Source organism: Chrysemys picta, chromosome 8 (assembly GCF_011386835.1).
Source record: "Chrysemys picta bellii isolate R12L10 chromosome 8, ASM1138683v2, whole genome shotgun sequence".
NCBI classification, from domain to species: Eukaryota; Metazoa; Chordata; order Testudines; family Emydidae; genus Chrysemys; species Chrysemys picta.
Window position 1 is genome coordinate 23,211,071 of NC_088798.1, and position 23,184 is coordinate 23,234,254.

Sequence of the window (23,184 nt, forward strand, 5' to 3'; positions counted from 1 at the left end):
GACCTGCTTATAGTCCTGCCGTTTGATTAGCTGGCAGTTCCCATTCTTCCCAGTTTACATATATGACAAGAGGGAGTATTGACAGTCAGTCAAAACACAGAGCCCCGCGCAGGATGACAAATACAGCACACAGTAATTCTGTCTCTTGGGATGAGTGACATCTCCTTCTTGTCACAAAGTCCACAAGATCAGAGAATACACAGCAGGTATTTACATACCTTCTAAAATCCTAACTCCCACATTTATGGTGCCTTCCCCAGCCTCAGCTGGCAGCTGAATAAGCCCACACAAGCTTTTCCTCTTATGGTCTCCTTTACATGTAAATTAATCTCTGGTTAATATTTCTGCACCATCTAAAACCAGACTAGTTAGCAGAAGCATAGTCAATAACTGGAACTGCTACCAGCCAACAGGGCAGAAACACCTGATATAGGAGGAAGGGCAGTGGCAACAGAAAATTTAACAAGGAAATAAAGGAGCCCAGGTGCAGAATAGAGGTAAGAGCCTAATTTTGCAACTGCTGCAAGATGCTGAACTGCTCACCTCTCATTGGCTCTCTCTGGAAGTGGATGCCAATCAGCAATTTTCAGGACTGGCCCAGGATCTCCTGTATTAGTGACCGGGGGTGATTGTGGGATCAGGCCCTAAAGAAAGTTTGATTCCCAAGGTGGCATGTGCTACCCATCAAATCCTTTTTTCACAATGTTAGTTTCCTTTCAAAGAGGTCCTTGCCCTTATTTTTTCATTACTCACATGTCATTCCATGACAAATTCTTTATTTTCTCCCAAATTCACCATGACAATCCTGTACCGGCGGGGAGCTGGATTGGATGGGATCTACTAGGTCTTTCATATCTCTAACTTCTATGATTAAATGATTATTTTTGTCCACATAGCCCTTGTTTTGTCCTCATTTTCCCTAGTCTGCCTCTGAGTCTTAGACATTCTCCAGGCAGTAAAGATGCTGTAAGATTTGATGGAGAAGTATACGTTCTTTTATCTGTACTACGCTTATCCCCTCTGTCACTTACTCATCCTGACAACCGAAATAGGGCCTCTTAAAAAGAGAAGTCATCCCAAATGCGATGTTCATTCAAATCTATAACTACAGTATAAAATGACCGTTTAATGTCAGCACCCAGGAATTTGATCAAATAAGAACAATGGTCTTATTTTGTGCCAAAACCATAGCAGGTCATTAGCTCAGTACATAGGATTATCCCTTTCTCCCCCCCCCCCCCTTTTTTTTTTATTACAACACTTCATCCTACCTGTATGATTGAAATCATTAGCAATCTTCAACCACACTTAATACTTATCTAACAGTCTAATGGTGAAGTTGCTGAAGCTGAGATGCCTTATGCAAGTAAAAGGAATGTTTCAAGAAACACACACCTATAAATAATTCAATATAATCCCCGAACAGTAAATTATTCCCTCTTCTTCAATTCTGAATGCATAACATAGCAAAACCAAAACACAGTGCAATCCAAAGCAATCCAACACCAAGAGACTTGCAAATAATATAGCATAGTGTTCAACAGTGTTTGCTTTGCACACACAGTGCTATTTGATACATGCTGCACTCGAACAGAAAGCAATAGAAACAAACCACAAACATCTATTAAAACTAAATGAGAGCATTACATAATCCACTGCAAAATCGACATCCATAGAAATACAGTCAGAAATATTGTCTAGCAAGGCTTGTGACTCCCTTTCTTCACATCTGCATCACTAAGAAGGCCACTTCATTACTTTACATTGACATTCCCAGTATTATCAGGATACTCTCCCCGCTATCCAGATGAAATTCCGCACCAAGAACTTATATTCTTCCTACCTAAGTATGCAATCCTGCACTGCCTTACTCATGTGGGTATAGCTATACTCCTTGCCCAGCCCCCGAAACATCCCTCAATAGCTGTAAGATTGGAGCACAAATATCCCCATTTTACAAACTGCCAAACTGAGGCATGGGGAGGTTAAGTGATTTGCTCCTGGTGAGAGTGTGTCAGTGACAGAGCCAGAGACAGAAACCATGTCTGTTGACTCTCAATGTGGTTGTCTATGCACTGCACCATGATATACGAGAGATTTTTAGGAGTCCTTATGGAAACTGGAATTATAAGAATGACAAACCAGTTCATCTGAGCTGGCATATGAATTCTCTAGGACTTCCTATGCTTGAGATCTAAACGGGCACTGAGCTTTATAAAATCACATGAGATGTCAAACCTAAGGGTATTGTGGTCCATGAAAAAAAATATATAAATCTATTATCACATACTGCCCCAATGAGTGATAGAGATGAAAAAAGAATAGCCAAACCTTACATTGGAAAACCCATAAAATCAAACAAGCAATGAACTTACAGCACATCACTGGTGGTTATTTGGCACACACAGCAAAATGACATTCTAACAGTTTTACATTGTACACCAAGAATAGTCCAATAACTGAATTGCTCATGCTATATCAAAATGCCATCTCGATCACTAATGGTAAGAGCAAATGACACAACACTTACATGCACTGGACACATCACATCTCCACCAGGAGACAGTACTTACCACCTCCTTCATCAACCTCAGGAGGATCCTTGTTTGTAGCCTCTGCTTCCACAGTGCTGCCTTCCAAATGCACTAGAACAACCTCCTCCCCATCTTCCCTCGTGTTGCTTCCATCCTCCCCCCCCTCGTCCCTTGCATTATTTTCTATTGACCCTACATGTCTGCGTTCCCCATTGAGTTCATCTGTGCCTTGATGATGTATTTCCATCATACTTCCATGAAGAACCTCAACTTCTTCCCTCATCACAGCCTCTGCTTTTGTCTCTTCTGCTTCATCCATTTCTTCCTCCTCCACTGCATCAATTTCCTGATTTCCCTCAGGTTTGCTTTTCCAAGTCTCATTTCCATACTTCTCACTTGTCGCTGTCCTGTCAAGGTCTTCCTTTTCATTGCCCTTAACATGGTCTTTCATCTTTTCAGCTTCAGAGTCATCTTCACTGCTATACAGAGTACTGCTGGATGAGAGAGAGGATGCAGACTTCCTATCTACAAACAGTAAACATAATTTCATTTTAATATTTTTCTATAACGCATCTGTCCTCACTGTGCACCAGTTCATTTAGCTGTGCCCGAAGAGCCAGGTCCTCATCTGGGGTAAAGTGCCATTGTTCTGCTTTAGACCAGCTGAGGATCTGGCACAAAATGCCTAATAATTATATAGATAGGTCCATTACCCGAAACTAACAACAAGCAGTTAATCAAAGCCACTTAATATATTTTATTTCGGATAATGTAACCATACCACAGGAAATCTCTACCAATGATACATGAGATCTGCTTCCAAAGACCACCTCTGAAAGCAGTTGGAAAGGGGTGACAACAAATTCCTGCTGTATTCGACAAGAAGTTTCAACAGTCAGAGTTCTTCGGCACATTCATAACATCTCGGTGGATCTATTAGAAATCTCTTGTGGACCACACAGGAATCAACACCACGCAGTATTAATCCTTGCTGTTTACAATGTAGTTCTGGTTTTCTAGCACCCCTCACATCCAGACACGCCAGACCCGCAAAAAAAATGCAGAAATTGGGCTTGTTTTTGGCTTAATTGGCTTGTAGTTTGTTTGGCTTGTAGCTTGTTGCTTCTTTTTTTTTATCAGCTCCCGGCAAGCAGGGACAAGGGGGGGCAGGAGGGGGGAGGGAGAGTAAGGGCTGCACAGCGGGCCCACCACAGTCCCAGACTGCACACCGGGGGAATCTAGTCACATAGACCATTGGGGTTCTTAGGGATTGGCTTGTTTTGAAATAGGATTATCTTGATTTTTGGCTTATTGTGAAAGTCGGGGTGCTTATTTACCTTGTGAAAGTTGGTAACTGTGCTCACATCTTTAATTATTCTTTCCAAATGCATTGTTATGAATATTCTGAAGGTTTTTTGGGGGGTTTTTTTGTTTGTTTTTTAAACTTAAATACAATATTTTTACAGGAGCTAAAAATTTATTTCAGATATGCATATACAACTCCCATTAAAGTCACTAGAATTGTGAGGGTATGTTTGTGTGGGGAATGTGGTCCTAAATTCAGGAGCGCCGCCAGCTTTTCTGCCACCCTAGGCAGCAGAAGGTCTCGCCACGAAATGCCGCCCCTCAAGAGGCAGCGGAAGGTCCTGCCACAGAAATACCTCCGCGGTCGCCGCCCTCCAAATTGTAGTTCCCTAGGCAACCGCCTAGGTCGCCTAATGGGTTGCGCCGGCCCTGCCTAAATTAATATAATGCTTGTTAAAGGGGACAGATTATCAGCCTGGAAGGCTAAAATCTTCTATTTATCATAGAGGAGATACAGGAGATGCAGGACAGTGCAAACATCCCCACAGAGCAGTTCCAGGGTGCCTCAACTCTGTTCTAGACAGGCCATCACTGTATTAGCTCAGATCACCTGCCCATTCAAGCCTGGTCATTTCCACTGAGATTGACAGCAAAAATGACAATTAGTATCAGATGTGATGTGGAATCTGCCCGCTTGTACCTTGACTGAGAGACATTTCACACACAGACTACTGAACACCAATCCCATGGTAGTGACTTCCAGTTGCTACCTGTCTGCACTGGCTCTGAACCTGCAACCTAGAGGTAAAAAGTTCTGAATCCCCATGGCCACCCAGCTCCCTAACAACATTATAATTATTAAAGACACTAACAAGAACATAAACAGCCAGTTGAGAAAAAAAATCTCATACACTCAGATAAGCAGTATACATTTCTTTCCAGGAGAACTGGCCAATGATTCTTTACAATGTATTCATCGGCTTATGGGCCATAAGGATTTGAATGCCAAAGTCTTTCATACTTGCTCTTTATTTATGCCTAACCCATAACATTACATGCAAAAATAAGGACTTAGGCTCCTCAGTTATCAGGATATATTTTAAATCTCTACACACAGGGTTAAATTCTGCCTTCAGATATACCTATGCAATCCTGTTGAATTCAGACACTATGGTGATGAGTGCAATATAAATGCAGAGGTAAGATGAAATGAGATAAGATTTGATCCCCCTGTATTATTCTTTGTCCCATTATTATCATCATACATTACTCATAATACAGTAGCACCTGGGAGTCCCAACAGGAGTCGAGCGGATTACAAATATACAGTCCCTGTCCGCAAATAGCTTGCAGTCTAAGGTCTTGATCCTGCTAACAGTCACATATGTGCATAACTTTAAACAAGTGAGACGTCCCATTGAGTACAAAATGGGACTAAGGGTTTGCAGGACCATGGCATAGATAAATTCAAGACATAAATGAATTTTGCACACAGTAGTTAGGATAGAGGGGAAGGGAAGATGATGATAAAATAAAATAAGCAATAAAAGAATTTGGTTATGTAAACTAGCCAGCTGGGTAATTTGCAGATCTCTGTGGTTTTGTTATGGTAATGAGAGTTTTGCCATTTAGGATTTTAACAAAAAGGAACTTTGTCCTGAAAATGACCAGTGAGTCACGGTACTGGTTTAGGCCAAAGTCCATTCCCTGTAACAAGCACACGGTACAAAGTCTGCATTCAAATTAACAAAATAGCAAAAATTCACTTAGAGAAAACCTACAAGACTTCACTTGAGAAGCTTCTTTCCCCAGCACATGTAGCTTTTCAAGATCTTTTCCAAGCTGAGGGCCTAAAGTTAGGCACCTAACTCCATATTTGGAGACCTAAATCAGTGCCTGATTTCAAAGGTTCTGAGCACCCACTGAAATTAATGGGATCTATAGGTGTTCAGCACCTGTGAAAAGTAGGTCACTTATTTATGTGCCTCAATATGAATTCAGCAGATTACTATAGGCTACTGGTTTAAGAACACTAGCAACTGTTTCCAGAACAAAACCCACATCCCTGTTATGTTCCACATTTATCTAGAAGCAAAGAGGAAGTAAACCACTTACCAAAACGATGAGTTCTCCAATAGTGTGCCCCACAAAATATCCACATTTCTGGGGTGAGTGAACAGTATGCTGTACCGTGTGATTCCAGGAGCCGTTTGAACAATAGTGTCAACATTTTAACCATGACAGCTCTACTACATATGCCAAGCCAGAGGGTGAAAGTAGAAATGCTGAGGCGTGATAGCTCCCCCTCAGTTGCAATGACCCGCCTGTTCAGGAGTTAACAGGATTTTTAAACACGAGAGGAGGATGGGGGGTCGGGTGTGACCATGTGGCTGAAAGATAATGTAGCTGAAGAACTCATGTTACTGCTCAATAACTTACGTTTCTCCTTCCTTACCTCTCCCACACACACCCCTCTCCACTCCTGGAGACTGGCTAGCAGTACCAAGTTTAATTAATGAGGACAGCGGTTATTAATAATGGACACAGCACCATACCTGCAAACATACAGAATGTTTCAAGGTGGGGCATTAGCAGAGTGAACTCAGCACTTAGTGCCCGTTTTGAAAGAGCAATCTGGGTGCCCCCCCCCCGACCCCATCACCCACTCCTGCAATCTGCAAGGGGTGTTGGGGAGGTCCCAAAGCAATGGTGGGCAACCTGCGGCCCATCGGGGTAAGCTGATTGCAAGCCCCAAGTCCTTTTGTGGCCACAGCTTCCTGCAGCTCCCATTGGCCGGCAACAGCAAACCGCAGCCATTGGGAGCTGTGGGGGGCCATGCCTACGGACAGTCATCGTCCGCAAAATGTCTCGCGGCTTGCAATCAGCTTACCTTGATGGGCCACATGTGGCCTGCAGGCTGCCCACCACACACCACTGCCCTAAAAGCTATGCCCCACTGGAGCTGTCAGGTGCTTGACATCATACCAGCCCCCCATCTTCAGTGCTCCAGGAGTACCAGTGGCAGCACTCTGCGCAGGATAGCTCAGGGGCTTGAGCATTGGCCTGCTAAACTCAGGGTTGTGAGGTCAGTTAAGGATCTGGGGCAAAAAAATAGTTGGGGATTGGTCCTGCTTTGAGCAGGGGGTTGGATTAGATGACCTGAGGTCCCTTCCAACCCTGACATTCTATCATTCTACGATTAATGCACAAAGAGAATGAGGGAGAAGCTCCCTGCAAGAAAACTTGGCTTTCACCCATGTCACCAGTATGACAGAATTTAGCCCATATAGAGAGACATATTCCCCTACCCCTGAAAATCTTCTAATGTAAGAGTAGAGAATAGCACTTGTTCTAGTGATGGGCCCTGATTCTCAGGTCTCGAGAGTTCAGCAGAACATGAGGAGGGAACAGGAGAACAAAGGCAGCTGAAAGCCAGAGAGGGATTTCTGGAATGCTACAGTGCTCTGTCCATGCCACCTACACTGGATGGGGCTGGGAGATGGTGAAATCTCTACACCAGTCAAGGAGTCCCTCCGAGCAAGGAAACCTTTAGCTGCCCATTTTGGGAGGATTTCCAATCCCCTTTCCAGCACTCTGGTGGCATGAAGTGACCATAGCATGGGGCAGGATGTGATCCTAGGTATCCTGCCCCTAGGGGGTGGGAAATCCAGAGGGAGGGGGGATTTGGGTGCTGCCTCCAAGGGATGGGTGCCACAGGGGGGTTGGATCCTGCCCCAAGGAGAGGGGTACGGGGTTCAAGGGGTGGGGGTAAGAGAGCGAGCCTGCCCTGCACACATCCTACAGCAGCTCAGGCCCCCTCCCCTGCCCGTGGCTGGCCTGGCTGCTTGCTCCAGCCCACTGACTCTCACTACAGCATGCAGGTGGGTCAAAACCTCAGTGTGTCCCCCCCACCACCACTCAATTTGGCCCAGCTGTCCCTCTGTCATAATGGAAGGGTGGCCAGCCCATACCTAGTCAGGGAGGGGGCTCCCCTGTGACTGGAGGCCCAGTGCGAGCGTACTTAGTGCATGCTGGTTAATCCAGGCCTGTGGGAGAAAAACAGGTTCAAGTGCCTGCTCTGCCTGATTCAGAAGGTGCCCTAACCCGCACGCTATTGGCTATTTTGGTCTCTCGCGCTCTCTTTCATTCACTCTGATTTTTGTCCCAGTGCGGAACAGGCAAATGTTTGAAACCTCAAACATTTTCACAGGATGGGGAAACCATTCCCTGCCCATCTCTAATTGTACCCTGCATTAACCCATTGTGGATCTCTGCCCTCCTATAGTGGCCGGACTACATAAAGGGGCTTATGAGTCTACTACTTTTCCCAAATTAACTGACTTGGCCCCTTAACTAAAGAAGTAGATGCCCGTGCTTTTAGATCAAAAGGTACTGCATTCAATCCCTACAAACAAGAGCATTGTTACAGTGCTGTAGGAAACAAATCCTGCATTAATGTTCGAGAGGAATAGAATATAAAATAGATCCTTTTCTTCTCTGCTTTATATGAGTCCATGATTGCCAAGATGGCAAATATATATTAAAAAAAAAGTCCTCACTGAGACCTCGAATAGAATTGTATGGATGTAATTGAATTTGACTCAGTATGTCTTATATCTAACTACAAAAAAGTGGATTTTCTTCCATTAGCTTATAAAGCCTCTTTTTTAAACATATTTTTAAATGAATGTGGATTTTTTTGGTTTTCATTTCTCAGCTCTCGCGCCAATCATTTTTAGCAGTGGTCATCTACACTGATCACAAGCAGTATCCTAGTGAATTGTCTGTTGAGAGTCTGCTTTCTTGCCCATCATTCATTGCTGACAATCACAATACACTCTCAACAGGTCAATCCGTGCCAGGGATAGTTAACAAAAACACAATAAGAAAAGTTGTCGTTCTTTTTCAATGATTAAAAACAAATCTCACCCATCATTCCTAAGCTAGATTCTTCTTTTCTTACCAGTCGCACAGTACTGTATCTTACCCATGCTGGGTGACACAAGCGTACTTATCAAATGCATCAGCTTCAATTGTTAGCCAGCAGTTCAAATTTTCCATACTTTTCACAATTTTGTAACATATTTTGTAACTTCTTGCCCTCAAGGAGCATGTGTCATCTAGGCAAAACTAAGCCTAGCCAAAGAATGATAGTTAATCATGTGCAATGGAAAGGATTTACTGATGGCTTGAATTCCACTACCACAATGTCGTCTTCTATTTCATATTGTTGAACCAGAATCTTGTCCATTGAAAAGCTGCCTCTTTTTCAGCATTCACTTTCAATAAACACAGTTTTTCACTTCAATAGCAAAAGAGCCCTGCTTGAATGAGCTATTGCTAGCTGGCTCTCTAAGAACAAAACCCTGTGCTCAGCACACTGGAGGTAGATAAAAATGGCTAAGGATTATGATGCCAATAAAGTAAACGGATGTTAGGAGAAGATAAATCTTTCCTGTGGCAGACTTTTAGTTCTAAGTAGAAAGAAATGTTTGAAAGCACACTGAGTTTGGGTTCAACGGTGGAGAAATCTCACAAGCTGTTTTTGTGAGATTCTAGCCCACAATGATGAAAATCTCATAAGACAAACTCATTTCTGGAGATTTCTGCCATCTTGAATGGGAGAAATCTCTTTAAGGAGACCAGTCGTTCTCCAGAGACTTTGGGTGCATTGTAGCCAGAACCAAAAGACCCTTTTGGCTTTAGATCAAAGAATTCAAATCCAGACCCGCTGGAAATCCAAGCGCTTTTGGATTCATTGTTCCAGTTTGGGTCCATCTCTAGCTGTAACCAAGTGCAGTGCTACAGCCCTCTATTGACTGCTGCTAAATAAAAACTACAGGACTCTTTCAGACTTTCCACCCTCAGTATACAAATGCCAGTGTAACCGTAAATCTTGTCGACAAGCACTTCCATGTTGACAGGGAGCGGCGAGCTAGAGCTTGAAGAGCATTTACAGCACCAACCAACTGCCAGAAAATAAGGCTCTCTCACAAATATTTCTAACCCCTCCATTATGATGGCGCTAAACATGCATCTTTCTTGAACCAGTCTTCATGTTTCTAATGGCATCCTAATAGCCTTTTCTCTTTATTTTTTTTAACCACAGAGAAATAAATATTGACTCTCTGAGCTGTGATTCATGCGGTGTGAGTACTATCCACGAAGAACAAAAGCAAACCCACTAACTGCAGTTCAGTAAAGAGTCTCAAAGCTATCTGATTAGTGTGATCATCCTGCCTAAAATAATTTCTCATTGGGGTTGCATGAGGAAGAGATCAATTACTAGCCCACAAAATCAGTAAGGAGCTACATTTAAAAAGCAACTGATTTGAAAATTGATCTTGGGAAAAATTCAGAGTGCGTATTTATTTGCATGATGCTGGGAGCTTTCCAGGAAATACAATTTCTGCTACTAAATGGTAGAATTTACCCAGTTTAATTAAAAACCGCAATTAAAGCAAAGCAAATTAAAATAGTTTAAGGGATGGAATGTGAGAATTACAACGCACATACTTTTGAAAGCATTTTGTCAATTAGAAAAGAATTTCAGGCATTTCTGAATGACCATGCCATGCCCTTATCCATGTGCACAACTCACAGTGAGTATTAATATACAGTAGAACCTCAGAGTTATGAGCATCTCGGGAATGGAGGTCATGCAGAACTGTGAAACGTTCATAACTCGGAACAAAGCGCAGTTGGGCTCCAGGTCCAGCAGCTGACACTCCAGGCCAGGCTTCAGCAGCAGCGGAGCTCCCTCCGCTGCAGCATGAGTTTGCAAGCTTGTCGTGTGTGTGTGTGTGTGTGTGTGTGTGTGTGTGTGTGTGTGTGTGTGTGTGTGTGTCAGGATGGGGGGGGAAGGCCGGCTGCCTTGGGCTGGCAATCTCAGCGTCTTGCTGTAAGAGGCTGCCCCTCTGTGTGGGGGTAAGGATGGGGTGGGGACAGGAAGCCCAGATGTGCCTACCTTTAAGATGCACTACAGGAACAGTACAGTATTTGCATTTTTTTTTTGTCTCTGCTGCTGCCTGATTGGTTACTTCTGGTTTCACATGGTGTCCGGTTGACCGGTCAGTCCCTAACTCTGGTGTTTGTATCTTTGAGGTTCTACTGTATTTCAAATGGTGGCATGAAACAAAGTTAATGGAAACACCTCACTACACTATGTTATCGGTGTTGCAGTATTTAATAGTCAAATAAGAAGTATATTAATTTAGGAAGAACCAAGGACCCTCACTGTTATGTTATCTATCTCTACACACACACACTCTCTCTCTTTCTGACCATAACAAAATTGATACAGCTCAAGAAGCAACTAATTTGTTCACAAGAAAGCTGATTATGCAAGACACTAATAAGCAGAAAACAGTTTTAAAAAGTGTACTGATTGTCCAGGAATCAGTAAATAAATTATTCCTAATAATCATTAGAGAAATGAAAAATTAAGATTCTTTCTGATCATTGTGGTGATTTTTATATGCAAACATGTTTCAAACCTGGTTTGAGTGTCTGAAGACTTTTAGTCTTTCTATAGAAAGTTGCAATTTTTTTCCCAAGAGCTGCTTTACCTTTGCCTAATTCACATAGAAATACAAACATGAAAGTAATGTTTACATTTAACTTGAGCAAATAGCTCACATATAAGGACTGTCAGACGGAAAACACCTGATGTGTTAAAGACTACACACACACACACCATAAGAGTGGTGGGGGACCAAGGTCTGCCGGCCAAATTACAACTAAAAGAACAGATCCTGAGTTGATGTAAATTGCCATAGGTCCACTGAAGTCAATGGAGAGATGAACATTTACACAAACTGAAGATCTGCCCCCAAAGGATTTAGTTTGCCTAAATTCCTCCCTAAATTCCCCTAGTAGCTACATCTTCATTTCTGATCCTGAACCATTCTGCAACATTGCTATGAGCTGTTGCATTGCACTCTAGAGATTACTGTATTTCTACAGGGGGTGTGAAATGATTCTTCTATGTCCCTTACCTGTTGTATACATCAGAGGAATATTGCTGGGTATAATTAACATTTGAGATTCTCAGATGAAAGGCACTATGGCAGTGTAAAGTGTTACAATGCTGTGACGCGGCTAATAACATGCCCTTCTTTCTTTCTCCTCGCCCATGGCTGTGCAGTAATGTTATTGTAGACCATAGACTCATAGACTTTAAGGTCAGAAGGGACCATTATGATAATCTAGTCTGACCTCCCGCATGATGCAGGCCACAAAGCCGTCCCAACCCCTTTCCCTTGACTCTGCTGTTGAAGTCCCCAGAGCTGGATGAACTGAATGGATGGCGCGGGGAGGGACAAAGGGTCTTGAGAATCAGGAATATTGCAGCTAAAATGGAAGAGAGGTGGCCTGTGTTCTTCATTTCTGGTTAGCTCCACAGCATGCTGTTGCAGAGCTAGGTTACCTGTGGACAGCCCGGCCAACCTGCGGGGGAGACTGGATCCATAGCTTTCTGTGCCAAGGATATTTTGTGATGGATGATGCCCTAAGTGTCACTTTCATGACAGTGTAATGTGTAGCTCAACATAAATGCAGGCTAGATGTACACAATAGGGCATACATAAAATGTAAAACCTCTGCACCGTGGTAAGAAAAGCAACTAACCTTGTTTATCTTCCTCTGAGTCACTGTTTGAATATCCATCACTTTCATCTTTCTCGCTGTCAGCGGCCTGCAGCGCCTTTTGTGATGAGCTTTTACTCTCCTTTTCATGGTCTAAATTATCTTTTTCATCATCTGAGGGTGACTTTGACATTCCATTCATTTGATCATCGGCCTGTCCTTCTTCATTAACTTTCTCATCTGATTTCTCTTCATCTGCTTCAAAATCTTCATCATACTCTGAAATAAAAGAAGACCTCTAGCGTGAGATAGAAAATGGAATTCATAACTACTTAAAGTTCATATTAACCAGAGAGAGGTTAACTCCATTAACCCTCTTTTCTCTTTGCATTTCCTCACTTCTTTCTACAATAAGTGAATATATGAGGCCACAGGAGGGATTGTAAAAGTACATTACCCCAGAAAACAAATCATTTTCTTTAAATCTAGAGTAACAGAAATGGAACAAAGCTACTCAATGATCTAGCAGGTGTCATTCAAGTGTAAAGAATAAAACCAACAAAGATAGGTCAGATAGACAAATGCAGGAACAACATATAAAGGGAAGAGATCCCCATTATAGAAAACATTTTCTGCAAGGAAAATTTATTTAAGCAATGGATAAAGCATCAGAAGGACAATATGTTCTGTGGGAAGTCGGTCCACCTTTCTCTTACAAGGCTAATTAACAGAGGGGTGTCCTACAAAATAAATTAATTATTCAGACTCAGCCAAAGGACACTGCAGATGAAAACTCTGATTATTGCACTGTTCTTCTAATATATTCATTTGGTTACAGGGTGAATTCCTAGCTCCATTGACGCTATTGGCAAAACTCCCATTTTGACTTCAGTGGGAACAGGATTTCAACCCAAGTCTCTTACTGAGAATTTGATTAGGAACATTTGATAACATAAGGGCTTTGTATGTAATTCAAAATTGAAATCATGTGTGTATCAGAAAATGTTCTCCGCTCCACCCAGAAACAGACTAATTATATTCCCACAAACCAGAACATACCTAACTCCCTTTCACAATAAAAGATTTACTTTGCAACCATTAATTTGCTGCACAGTCTGCAGAGAGGCAACAAAACTGTATCATGAAAGAGAATTGTCACATCAGACACGCTCCAGCTGTCCCTCGGGGCGATAATTTCTCACCTTTCAAATTTAATTGTTCACCTCTTTTTCTTGTTGAAGTGACAAAATGCCAAAGACAGAAAGGAAGAGTATCTGATGTGGAACCAATTAGGCAAATAAACAATTACTCCACAATGAGAATTAAGAAAATGAGTAGATTTATTTTCTACATTCAAATCAATTGAGATTCCAGCTGCCTCTGAGGTGGCAAGCCTTCTCAGTAATTGTCAGAGAGATGTCCATCCCCTGCTGGGAAAAAGGCCTGGCTAATCACAAAAACGTATTCCTAGTGCCGAATGAGAAAGTTTTGTGTGGGTGCAGAAAACTCATGAAAGTGAGGACAGGAGTAGAAAGTGGGAAAATATTTATGGAGAAATAAAATGATATATTATGAAAAAGGCTTCTCTTAAATAAGTAAATGAATAAACAGGAGATGCTAACAATTTTTGTATTGACAGATAGATAGATATGCACATGCCAAACAACAGATGGAAAAAGCATTGGTGGTTATATGGTACAAGAAAACTGCCAGCTTAAAAACAAGAAAGGACTCTAACCAAGAGGTGAACAGATTTATTTCACTCCACATAGGCAGCTTTTAGTGCTATAGCCCCAGTAGGAATGATAGAATGAGGATATACTGTATTCAAGACATAAACTTCTGTGTTAGATTTGACCTTAGAAAGGAGATACTATAAATCTAAGCAGAACAAGAATAACCCTGAAAGTCAGATGCTGATCACAAATGCAAAGAATGAATGAACTATGCAACTCAAAATTATAATCTATTGCAGACAGATCCTCCACTCCTGCCCCCAACCCCTCCACCCCCCCATCCTTCTATTAACCCCAAATCCCTCCACTCCTGCCCCATCCTTCTATAAACTCCAGCCCCACCACTCCATATCCCTCTCCATCCTTCTATAAACCCCCAACCCCTCCACTCCCTCCCCATCCTTCTATAACCCCCAACCCCTCCACCCCCTTCCCATCCTTCTGTAACCCCAGGCCCCACCACCCCTTCCCCCTCTCCATCCTTCTATAAACCCCCAACCCCTCCACTTCCTCCCCCTCTCCATCGTTCTATAACCCCCTAACCTCTCCACTCCCTCTCCATCCTTCTATAAACCCCCATCCCCACTGCTTCTGCCCCCTCCCCCTCCTTCTATAAACCCCCAACACCTCTGCACCTGCCCCCTCCTTGTATAAACCCCCAACCCCACCACTCCTGCCCCTGCCCCAGCCTTCTATAAACCCCAGCCTCTCCATTCCTGCCCCTTCCCCCATCCTCCTATAGCCCCTCCACTCCTGCCCCATCCTTCTATACACCCCCGAAACCCTCCACTCCTGCCCCCTCCCCATCCTTTTATTAACCCCCCAACCCCTCCACTCCTGCCACATCCCCATTCTGCTCCTATGCACCCACCTGAAGCCTCAGGTCCTGACCACCACCCCCTGTTCTGCTCCTATCCTCCACCATCTCCCATCCTCTGGCTACTACCCCACCTCCTCCTCTGTGTCTATATATCACCCAGCTCCGGTTCCCCTCCCTCTTTGTTGCATCTCCGCTGTCTTCTGTCTCCCTCCTCACCCCCCACATCTCCTGTCCCTCTCTCCCACTCAGCTCCTATATACCCCATGGCTCCTGCAACCTTAACTATTGGCATTGTTACCTGCACTGCCTATGCTCTCTCTCTCCTCTCCCCCCCTCACCCTCGCCCCTCTCTCTCTCTCTCTCACACACACACACACACACACACACACACACACACACACACACACACACACACACACACACTTCTTAAATCTCTGTCCTTCATTACCAGAGTAATCTGGAGTGGGGCAATTCCTACTTTGCCAGAGTAAACTGTCTCTATACTAAGAGTTTGTATCAATGTACTTACACTGGTTGCTAAAGTCACAGTGTAAACAAGACCTTAAATTTAGATTACGAAAGATTTTGAAAACATATTTGCTGTTGTTACTTTCTGTAGCCCAGTACCACACAGAGTGCATCAAGACCCTTGGTGCTAGGCTAGGGTTACCATAATCCAGCAAGCAAAAAAGAGGACAGGAGGAGCCCCGCCCCTGTCCTGCCCTAGCCCCGCCCCATCCTGCCCTAGCCCCGCCCCTGCCCCTCCCACTTCCCCCCCCCTCAGAACCCCCAACCCTCCCCCCGCTCCTTGTCCCCTGACTGCCCCCTCCTGGGACCCCTGCCTCTAACTGCCCCCCAGGACTCCACTCCCTACCTAAGCCTCCCTGCCTCTTGTCCCCTGACTGCCCCCTCCTGAGACCCTCCCCCCATCCTAACTGGCCCCCTAGGACTCTACCCCCTACCTGTACCCTGACTATCCCAACCCTTATCCACACCCCCACCCCCAGACAGACCCCCTGGGACTCCCATGCCCCATCCAACCATTCTCCACCCCCCCACCTGATAGCCCCCCCCAAAACTCCCGACCCATCTAAACCCCTCTGCTCCCTGTCCCCTGACTGCTCCAATCCCTCTCCCCACTCCTGCCCCCTGACAGCCCCCCCCCCGCTCCTTGTCCCCTGACTGCCCCCTCCTGGGACCCCTGCTCCTAACTGCCCTCCAGAACCCCACCCCCTACCTAAGCCTCCCTGTTCCTTGTCCCCTAACTGCCCCCTCCTAAGACCCCGCCCAAATGTCCCCCAGGACCCTACCCCCTACCTGTACCCTGACTGCCCAAAACCTTATCCACACCCCCAGAAAGCCCCCCCCGAACTCCCGACCCCCCCCCCCGTCTCTTGACTGCCCCCTCCAGAACCTCCCTGCCCCTTCTCCGACCCCCTGGCTCCCTTGTTGTTGGCCTTTCTTTGCCTAATGTCTTGGTGAACTTGCTCAGGAACTGCCTGACTCGTGGGCAGGCTGGGCAGCAGCGGGGGAGGAGCTCCAGACTGCCGGAGGCGATCTGCGAATGCAGGGAGGGAGGGAGTGATTTCTGCTGCAGGGGGGAGGAGGAGGAGCTCTCTCTGGCTGAGTGTCGGAGCCCCATGTAAGTGGCACCATCTGGCCGGCTGCACTGTTAGCCGCGCGTGCTCTGCATGGGGGGGGGGGGGGGAGTCCGGACATTTACAAATTCCCCCCGGACGCTATTTTTAGCTTAAAAAGCCGGACATGTCCGGGGGAATCCGGACGAATGGTAACCCCATGCTAGGCACAAACACACTGCAAGAGTCAGCCTTTGCCCTAAAAGTATCCAGTCCAAACAGACAAGATAGACATGGGCTGGGAAGTGGAAAAGAGGCGAAGGGACTCGCTTGTGTCAGCGGCTGAGTTGGGAATAGAGCCCAAGTCTCCTGACTAGCAGTGCTATGCCCTCTCCATTAGACGATTCTGCCTCCCCATTTTTGTTCCTTAACTTGGCTTTTTGATACTGTACCATCTTTACTAGCATTTTCCTGGTCATCTTCGGACTCATCCTCTGGTCCTTCTTGTGTTTCTTCTTCTCTTTCCTCCTCTGCAATTTCCACGCTGTCCTCTGCAGGCTCCTTACCCTCTCCGTGAGCTGATGAAATTTCAACTGTCAAGTGTTTGGTCGCCTCTTGCTCAATGCTGCCCTCGCTTGGCTCGTTGTGCTCTTCATCCTTCACGGAATCCTCTTGCTTTTCTCCATAGTCTTCTTTCATCTTTTTCTTTGGAGGAGAGGGGTTTTTGTCCAGGCCCATTGCAATAATACACCTAACAAAAACAACACGGGAAACTTGGAAACTACACATTTTTCCTTCCGTAACTTGCCACATGCCTAGTGAGTTAAAAATAAAATTAAATACATTGTCCTATGCCTCAGATTCACCACTATGGGACAGTAACATTTACCCAGCTCTGTAAAGCACTTTGGAATCCAAAGGGTTAAAAAACCCTTTAGAGCAAATCCTGGTCCTGCTCTACCATACAGTACTGCATCAGTACTGCACTAAGCTACTCTCCAGGACTTTCACTGCACTGCGGCAGTGTGCACACAGGATGTTACTATCATGCTGCTGCAGATTCACACCCTGGCTTGCCATGCAGCTACTTGCTGTGTAGACAAGCCCCAAATTGCATATTTATAGGTGCATTTTGGCCAACTAGCAATGGACTGAACAGAGATCCAGGACCATGTTGCTGAGAGACAGAACGCTCCCTACTTGCTTCCCTCCTTAACCCCCTGGCCATCACAGCTATGCCAATATAAGTTTTAAGTGTAGACCAAACCCAATACCTCCTCTTTTCCCTCCCTCTAGTTTTTTTTTTTTAACAATTCTTAATGCTGCTTTAACCTCCACCAACCAACCCTGTTTCCTCACCTGCCTCCTACACATTGAAAGATTTCTTAGTTCATAGCAGGTGGTGTTTGCTTTCAGAACTCTGGTACAATCCAGGAAATATTGCACAACATACTATGGATCCTGGAGATATTCTGGGGCCTGATCTACACATAAAATGTAGATCAAACTAGCTACATCATTTAGAGGTGTGAATTTTTCACACCCCTGAGAGATGTAGTTAAGCTGACCTAAGGCCCAGTACAGATGCTGCAAGCAATGCTTCGGTCAACTTAGCTACAGCGTCTCAAGCAGGTGGATTAACTACAGCAATGGGAAAAACCCCGTTCTGTCACTGTAGCAGGTATCTGCATTACATCACCACAATGGCACAGTGTGCCGTAGCTGTGCCACTGTAGTGTAGACATTACCCAGAGACTCAGTGCCAAGGCCTAGTGAAGAATGAAAACCCCACTCTGCTTATTCCTTTTTCTTTCCTCAAGACAACTCTTCTAGGGCTGATCCCTCTCCCTTACTCTCAGCAGTTCTCCCCATAGCCATGAACCCCTTCCCATACCTTTCATTCCCTTCCTAGAACACTATGACCTATCCAACTGCTCTTCTTACATAAAGCTTTAATACAGCAATCCCTCATGCTAACCCTTTCTCTAGCTGCTTCTAACCTGCCATGAGATATCCTAGAGACTTCCAAGGCTAGAATTTCAGAGACTGACTTCCAATTTTGTGAGCACAAAATGTAGGTGTGAATAATTGTGTTAGGCATTCTGTCCTCTCTGTTATTAGTGCCCATAATTTCCTAAAGGTCATTGAGATATTGGAGTTCCTATGTGCAGGTGCACAGCTATCTAGGGCTTCAAGCATACAATGAGCTCTGCATAGATTAACCCCAGCATCCAGGCAGAACCTATTGTGGAATCAGGGGCAAAGTCACTCAGGGCTTGACCGAAAACTCATGGAAATCAATGGGAACCTTCACTGAGCATGGGATCAGGCCCTGAATCTGTGAGCACAAAATCACACCCAAAATTATTTGTGCTCACAATTTTGCCCCTTCAAACATACAGGGGTAAAGCAGGACTTTATGGGATGTGACTTGTTGGGGACATGAAAATACAGCTGTAACTGCTGGGAAAGGAACCTTACAAAAGGGGATCTTTAGGTCGATAGCTAGATTTGGGTGGGCTGGTGGAAGAAAGAAGAATTTCATTAATCATTGGTTTTTTTCCAATATGAAATAATCTGAACCATTTCTCCAGGCTCATATCATTTTAGATAAAGGTAATTCACTTTCTTTGCCACACACACACATGCACACAGAAAAGCGGAGATTTGAGCTAGTTTGGATATTTACTGAAACACTACCTCCATCCTAATTCAGCTGCTTTTCACTCCTCAGAAAACCTTGTCACAGCAACTATAGCATAATATTTACATAAATCATGTAAATCATGTAAATGTTAGTTTGAAGTGGAAAGACATGGAATTTTTCCTCAGAATTTAGTGTTTATCTAAAAAGTTAGTTTGGCTCTATGGGGGTTCCCCTCTCTCCGCTTCCCCCGCTGCATCCAACTGTTTATTGTTGTTTTAAAAATATATTATGAAAAGAATAAAAATTATACATGGCAGCAGCAGTTCTACTGTGTGACACTGCCTTGAAAATCCAGCAGACAGATTTTTTTTTTTTTAATTAAAACTGAAACTTCTTGGCATACACTCCAGCTGTTGATCATGGCATTGTCTTTGGCCATGAACAAAAGGAATGCTTTGTTGTGCTCATATTTGTTTTCTGCATCCTGGGCAATGTCCTATATTGGCCTACTCTTCAGCCAGGGAAATTACTGTGGACTTCAAATGCTGAGGCAGAATTGTGCTCCTGAATCTTAAGATTTTGTTCTTGTTGTTTTAATTATGTATCTAGCCTGCATGGTGGCCTAGAAAAACCTTAAGAATACAACTGAGTGTAAACTGATTTAGTGATGTCTGCCTGAGTCAACAATAGGTCTGAGAGATGGAATGACTCACTGAAATGAATGGAACCTACAGATAAGTAACTGTGGCACCATTTAAACTATGTCACTGCTTATCATTTTTAGCATAAACATCCAGCTGACATACTTATCCAACAATGCCAAACCACCTTCTATGCCTCTCTGGTTGACAAAAGACCCTTTTTGCCCCTTCCCATGCTGACATATATTCCAACTTCCCCCTTACAAATGCTCTGATGTAGCTATACATCGGGGTCGGCAACCTTTCAGAAGTGGTGTGCCGAGTCTTCATTTATTCACTCTAATTTAAGGTTTTGTATGCCAGTAATACATTTTAATGTTTTTAGAAGGTCTCCTTCTATACGTCTATAATATATAACAACTATTGTTGTATGTAAAGTAAATAAGGTTTTGAAAATGTTTAAGAAGCTTCATTTAAATTTAAATTAAAATGCAGAGCCCCCTGGACCAGTAGCCAGGTCCCGGGCAGTGTGAGTGCCACTGAAAATCAGCTCACGTGCCGCCTCGGCACACGTGCCATAGGTTGCCTATCCCTGCTATACATCTTCAGTTCAAAACTCTCTGGCATATTGAAAACAGAAAACATGGTTGTAACCCAAAAAACCCTCAGTGTCAACTAGCAAGGGGGTTACAAGAATATCCTGATTCTGGTCTGTGCATTCTGGTTCAACAAAGAATGTCATGTGAGGTCTTAAATGAAAGTCAGGGTCACACACATTGTTAATATCGTTGTGAAATGTGTGGACAGTTACTATGTAAGGAGCTATGTGGGAATACTGAAAATACGTTTAGATTCTGTATCACAGCAGAGGTGGAGAAACAGGTTTCCTGTCAGTCAAAAGATGTTTATTCACCTGTCTCTCTGTCGGCGCGTAAATTAAGCATGGTAAGCTAACACATTGGAGGTATTTACATACAAAGTCAACAGAAAGATGTGAAGTCAACAAGGAAGAACACACGGCAGAGGAAAAGAACCTTATCTTGAGATACACTTCAAAGGTTTGCTGAACTATATTTGGGGAACAAAGAAGAGCCTCCGAACGGGCAGTGTGTTGACATTCATGAAAACAGGAGCCTCACCAGCTTGGGTTGAACATGCTGCAAAAGGCTTTGGGTGAGATGAACTTCATTAAACGGGAGGTTAATCTACTAGTTAAGTTTAACCTCTAGAAAGTGTGTTATGGTTTTATTTTATAGGTAAACCCTTGTTTCCATTATCCTTACTCACGATCTCTTGAATCTTTGATAATAAACTTCTGGTTGTTTTCACTATCAGTGCTGTGGTATTAAGCAAGAAGCTGATCCTGAGTTGAATCCTACAAGCTGGTGTGTACACTGTTCCCTTGGGGACAACCGACCCTGTTATTTCTGTGAGTGGTCAGTGGCAAGGGAATGCTGCAAAGGGGCTCAGGGACTGGGCTACACCAATTGTTAACCTGCATGGCAAAGTGAGGGCTGGCGTAGCCCAGAGGAGAAGGCTCAGGTGGCTCACAAGCTTGTGGTGTCAAGGAACAGATACCCAGTTCAGCACAAGCAAGTCTCCCTCACACTGGAGGCATGGGAGGTAACATGGTGACTCAGTCCTGGGTACCCTGAGAACTGTCACAATGGGGACAATGTAAAAATCAACTGACTTCAATAGGAGATTGCCTATGGGAAGATTGCAAGAGTAGATCCAATATTCAGATGATATTACACCTCTAGCCCGATATAACGCGACCCGATATAACACGAATTTGGATATAATGCGGTAAAGCAGTGCTCCGGGGGGAGGGGCGGGGGGGGCGGGGCTGCGCACTCTGGTGGATCAAAGCAAGTTCGATATAACGCGGTTTCACCTATAACGCGGTAAGATTTTTTGGCTCCTGAGGACAGCGTTATATCGAGGTAGAGGTGTAACTGGTTTCAAGACAAGGGAGGCAACAGATCTCCATTCATCTGAGATGTGGCCTGGGCTCTAGAGAGATCAATGGGTGAAATGTTTGATAGATGATTTTAAAAAAGTGGGGAAAGTTTTGTGGTCTAAACACTTGTGAGCATACCTATAGCAAGGAGATGCTCTGTCCACATTCACAAAGCCAAAGTATCCATGCTTGCCTCCCAATCTCGCACCCTTCCGATGCTTGTATTCGCAGCAGGAGCTCAGCCTGTCCATCTGTATCCCATTGAGGAAAAAGGTGAGACTGAAGGGGAAACCATGGTGCCGCTTTGAGGTAAAGTGAAAGGTCTCTGTAATTGGTGAGAGAACGGGGTTAATGCTTTCTTGACAGCCTGTGTCCCGTGACCTCCATTTTGTCTGCATATGTGCCAAAACTATGGATCCTGTGAGATCAGGCGCTATGCCTCTCATCTGCATTAAAGAGCATTATATTGTGAAATTCCACCTGCTGATATCCACAAATATCATGCTTGTCCCCACCCCCACAGCAGCAGCCTGCAGGTGCTGTAACATATCCGTGGCCAGCTAGGACATTGTCACTGCAGCTATTCAAAACTTCACAGCTGCAGGGAGGATAGAACCCTGAGCCTCCCATCTCAAAAACACAGGCCCCTACCACTTGATTTGCAGAAAGATATCCATTAGCTGTTAGCTAGCAGTATAGGGCGTATGACACACAGCTGAGCAGTGCTAATTCTCTCCAGCAAATGGCAGTAGGACACCATACATAGCTCTTTATCATATTCAATGAAAAATCAGAAGCAAAACACAGTTACATACAACTCATTGAGTGAAACAGAACTGCTGGTTCAAATGCTTCTCTCAATTGGAAAACTAAAATCACCCCTTCAGCAATAGTAGTCATCACTTCAGGTTACAGAAACTCATTAGCATGGCACCATGCGGGGGTTGTGCTGCTCCTGGGTATAGGCTTTATGCAGAGGAGCTCCATAACATTGGCAGTGATGTGAAGAAGTCTTCCTCCAATCCCCAGGCTGGAATAAGGACTATGATCTGTAGTAACCCTCCCCTCCTTAATTGTAGATGCCCCTTCTTCCTCCTCAGTCAGTTAGGCAGAGCCGAAACCGTGCACAATTGTGTGATGTATAGTGATTGTGGAGAACTCCCTTGTGCCTGCACCACAACCACCCATGCAGGAGAACAACTGTGATTTCATTGCATCTGAGGACTTCTGATCTTAACCTAGAGGTGATTTTTAGCTATCAGGAATAGTAGATTCCCAGGCCTGATTCTCCTCTAATTCTTGATATACACCACAGTAACTCTAGTGAAGTCTATGGAGTCACACTAGTGTAAGACGGATCAGAATCAGGTCCCCA

The 23,184-nt window shown here is 44.3% G+C and overlaps 1 protein-coding gene across 4 annotated transcripts in view; it reads right to left on the reverse strand.

Moving 5' to 3' along the window:
- The window catches only part of ERICH3 (glutamate rich 3), a 69,953-nt gene that overhangs the window by 12,892 nt on the left and 33,877 nt on the right, over positions 1–23,184 (reverse strand). For 2 of the 4 annotated variants that reach the window (XM_065554062.1, XM_065554061.1), the window contains exons 9-12: positions 21,948–22,134; positions 17,011–17,309; positions 12,468–12,704; positions 2,574–3,059 (exon numbers count right to left, since the gene is read on the reverse strand). In XM_065554062.1, the coding sequence (XP_065410134.1) occupies positions 2,574–3,059; positions 12,468–12,704; positions 17,011–17,309; positions 21,948–22,134 (1,209 nt within the window). The remainder of the gene's footprint in view (positions 1–2,573; positions 3,060–12,467; positions 12,705–17,010; positions 17,310–21,947; positions 22,135–23,184) is intronic. The other 2 variants (XM_065554064.1, XM_065554063.1) reach the window with 1 other exon arrangement.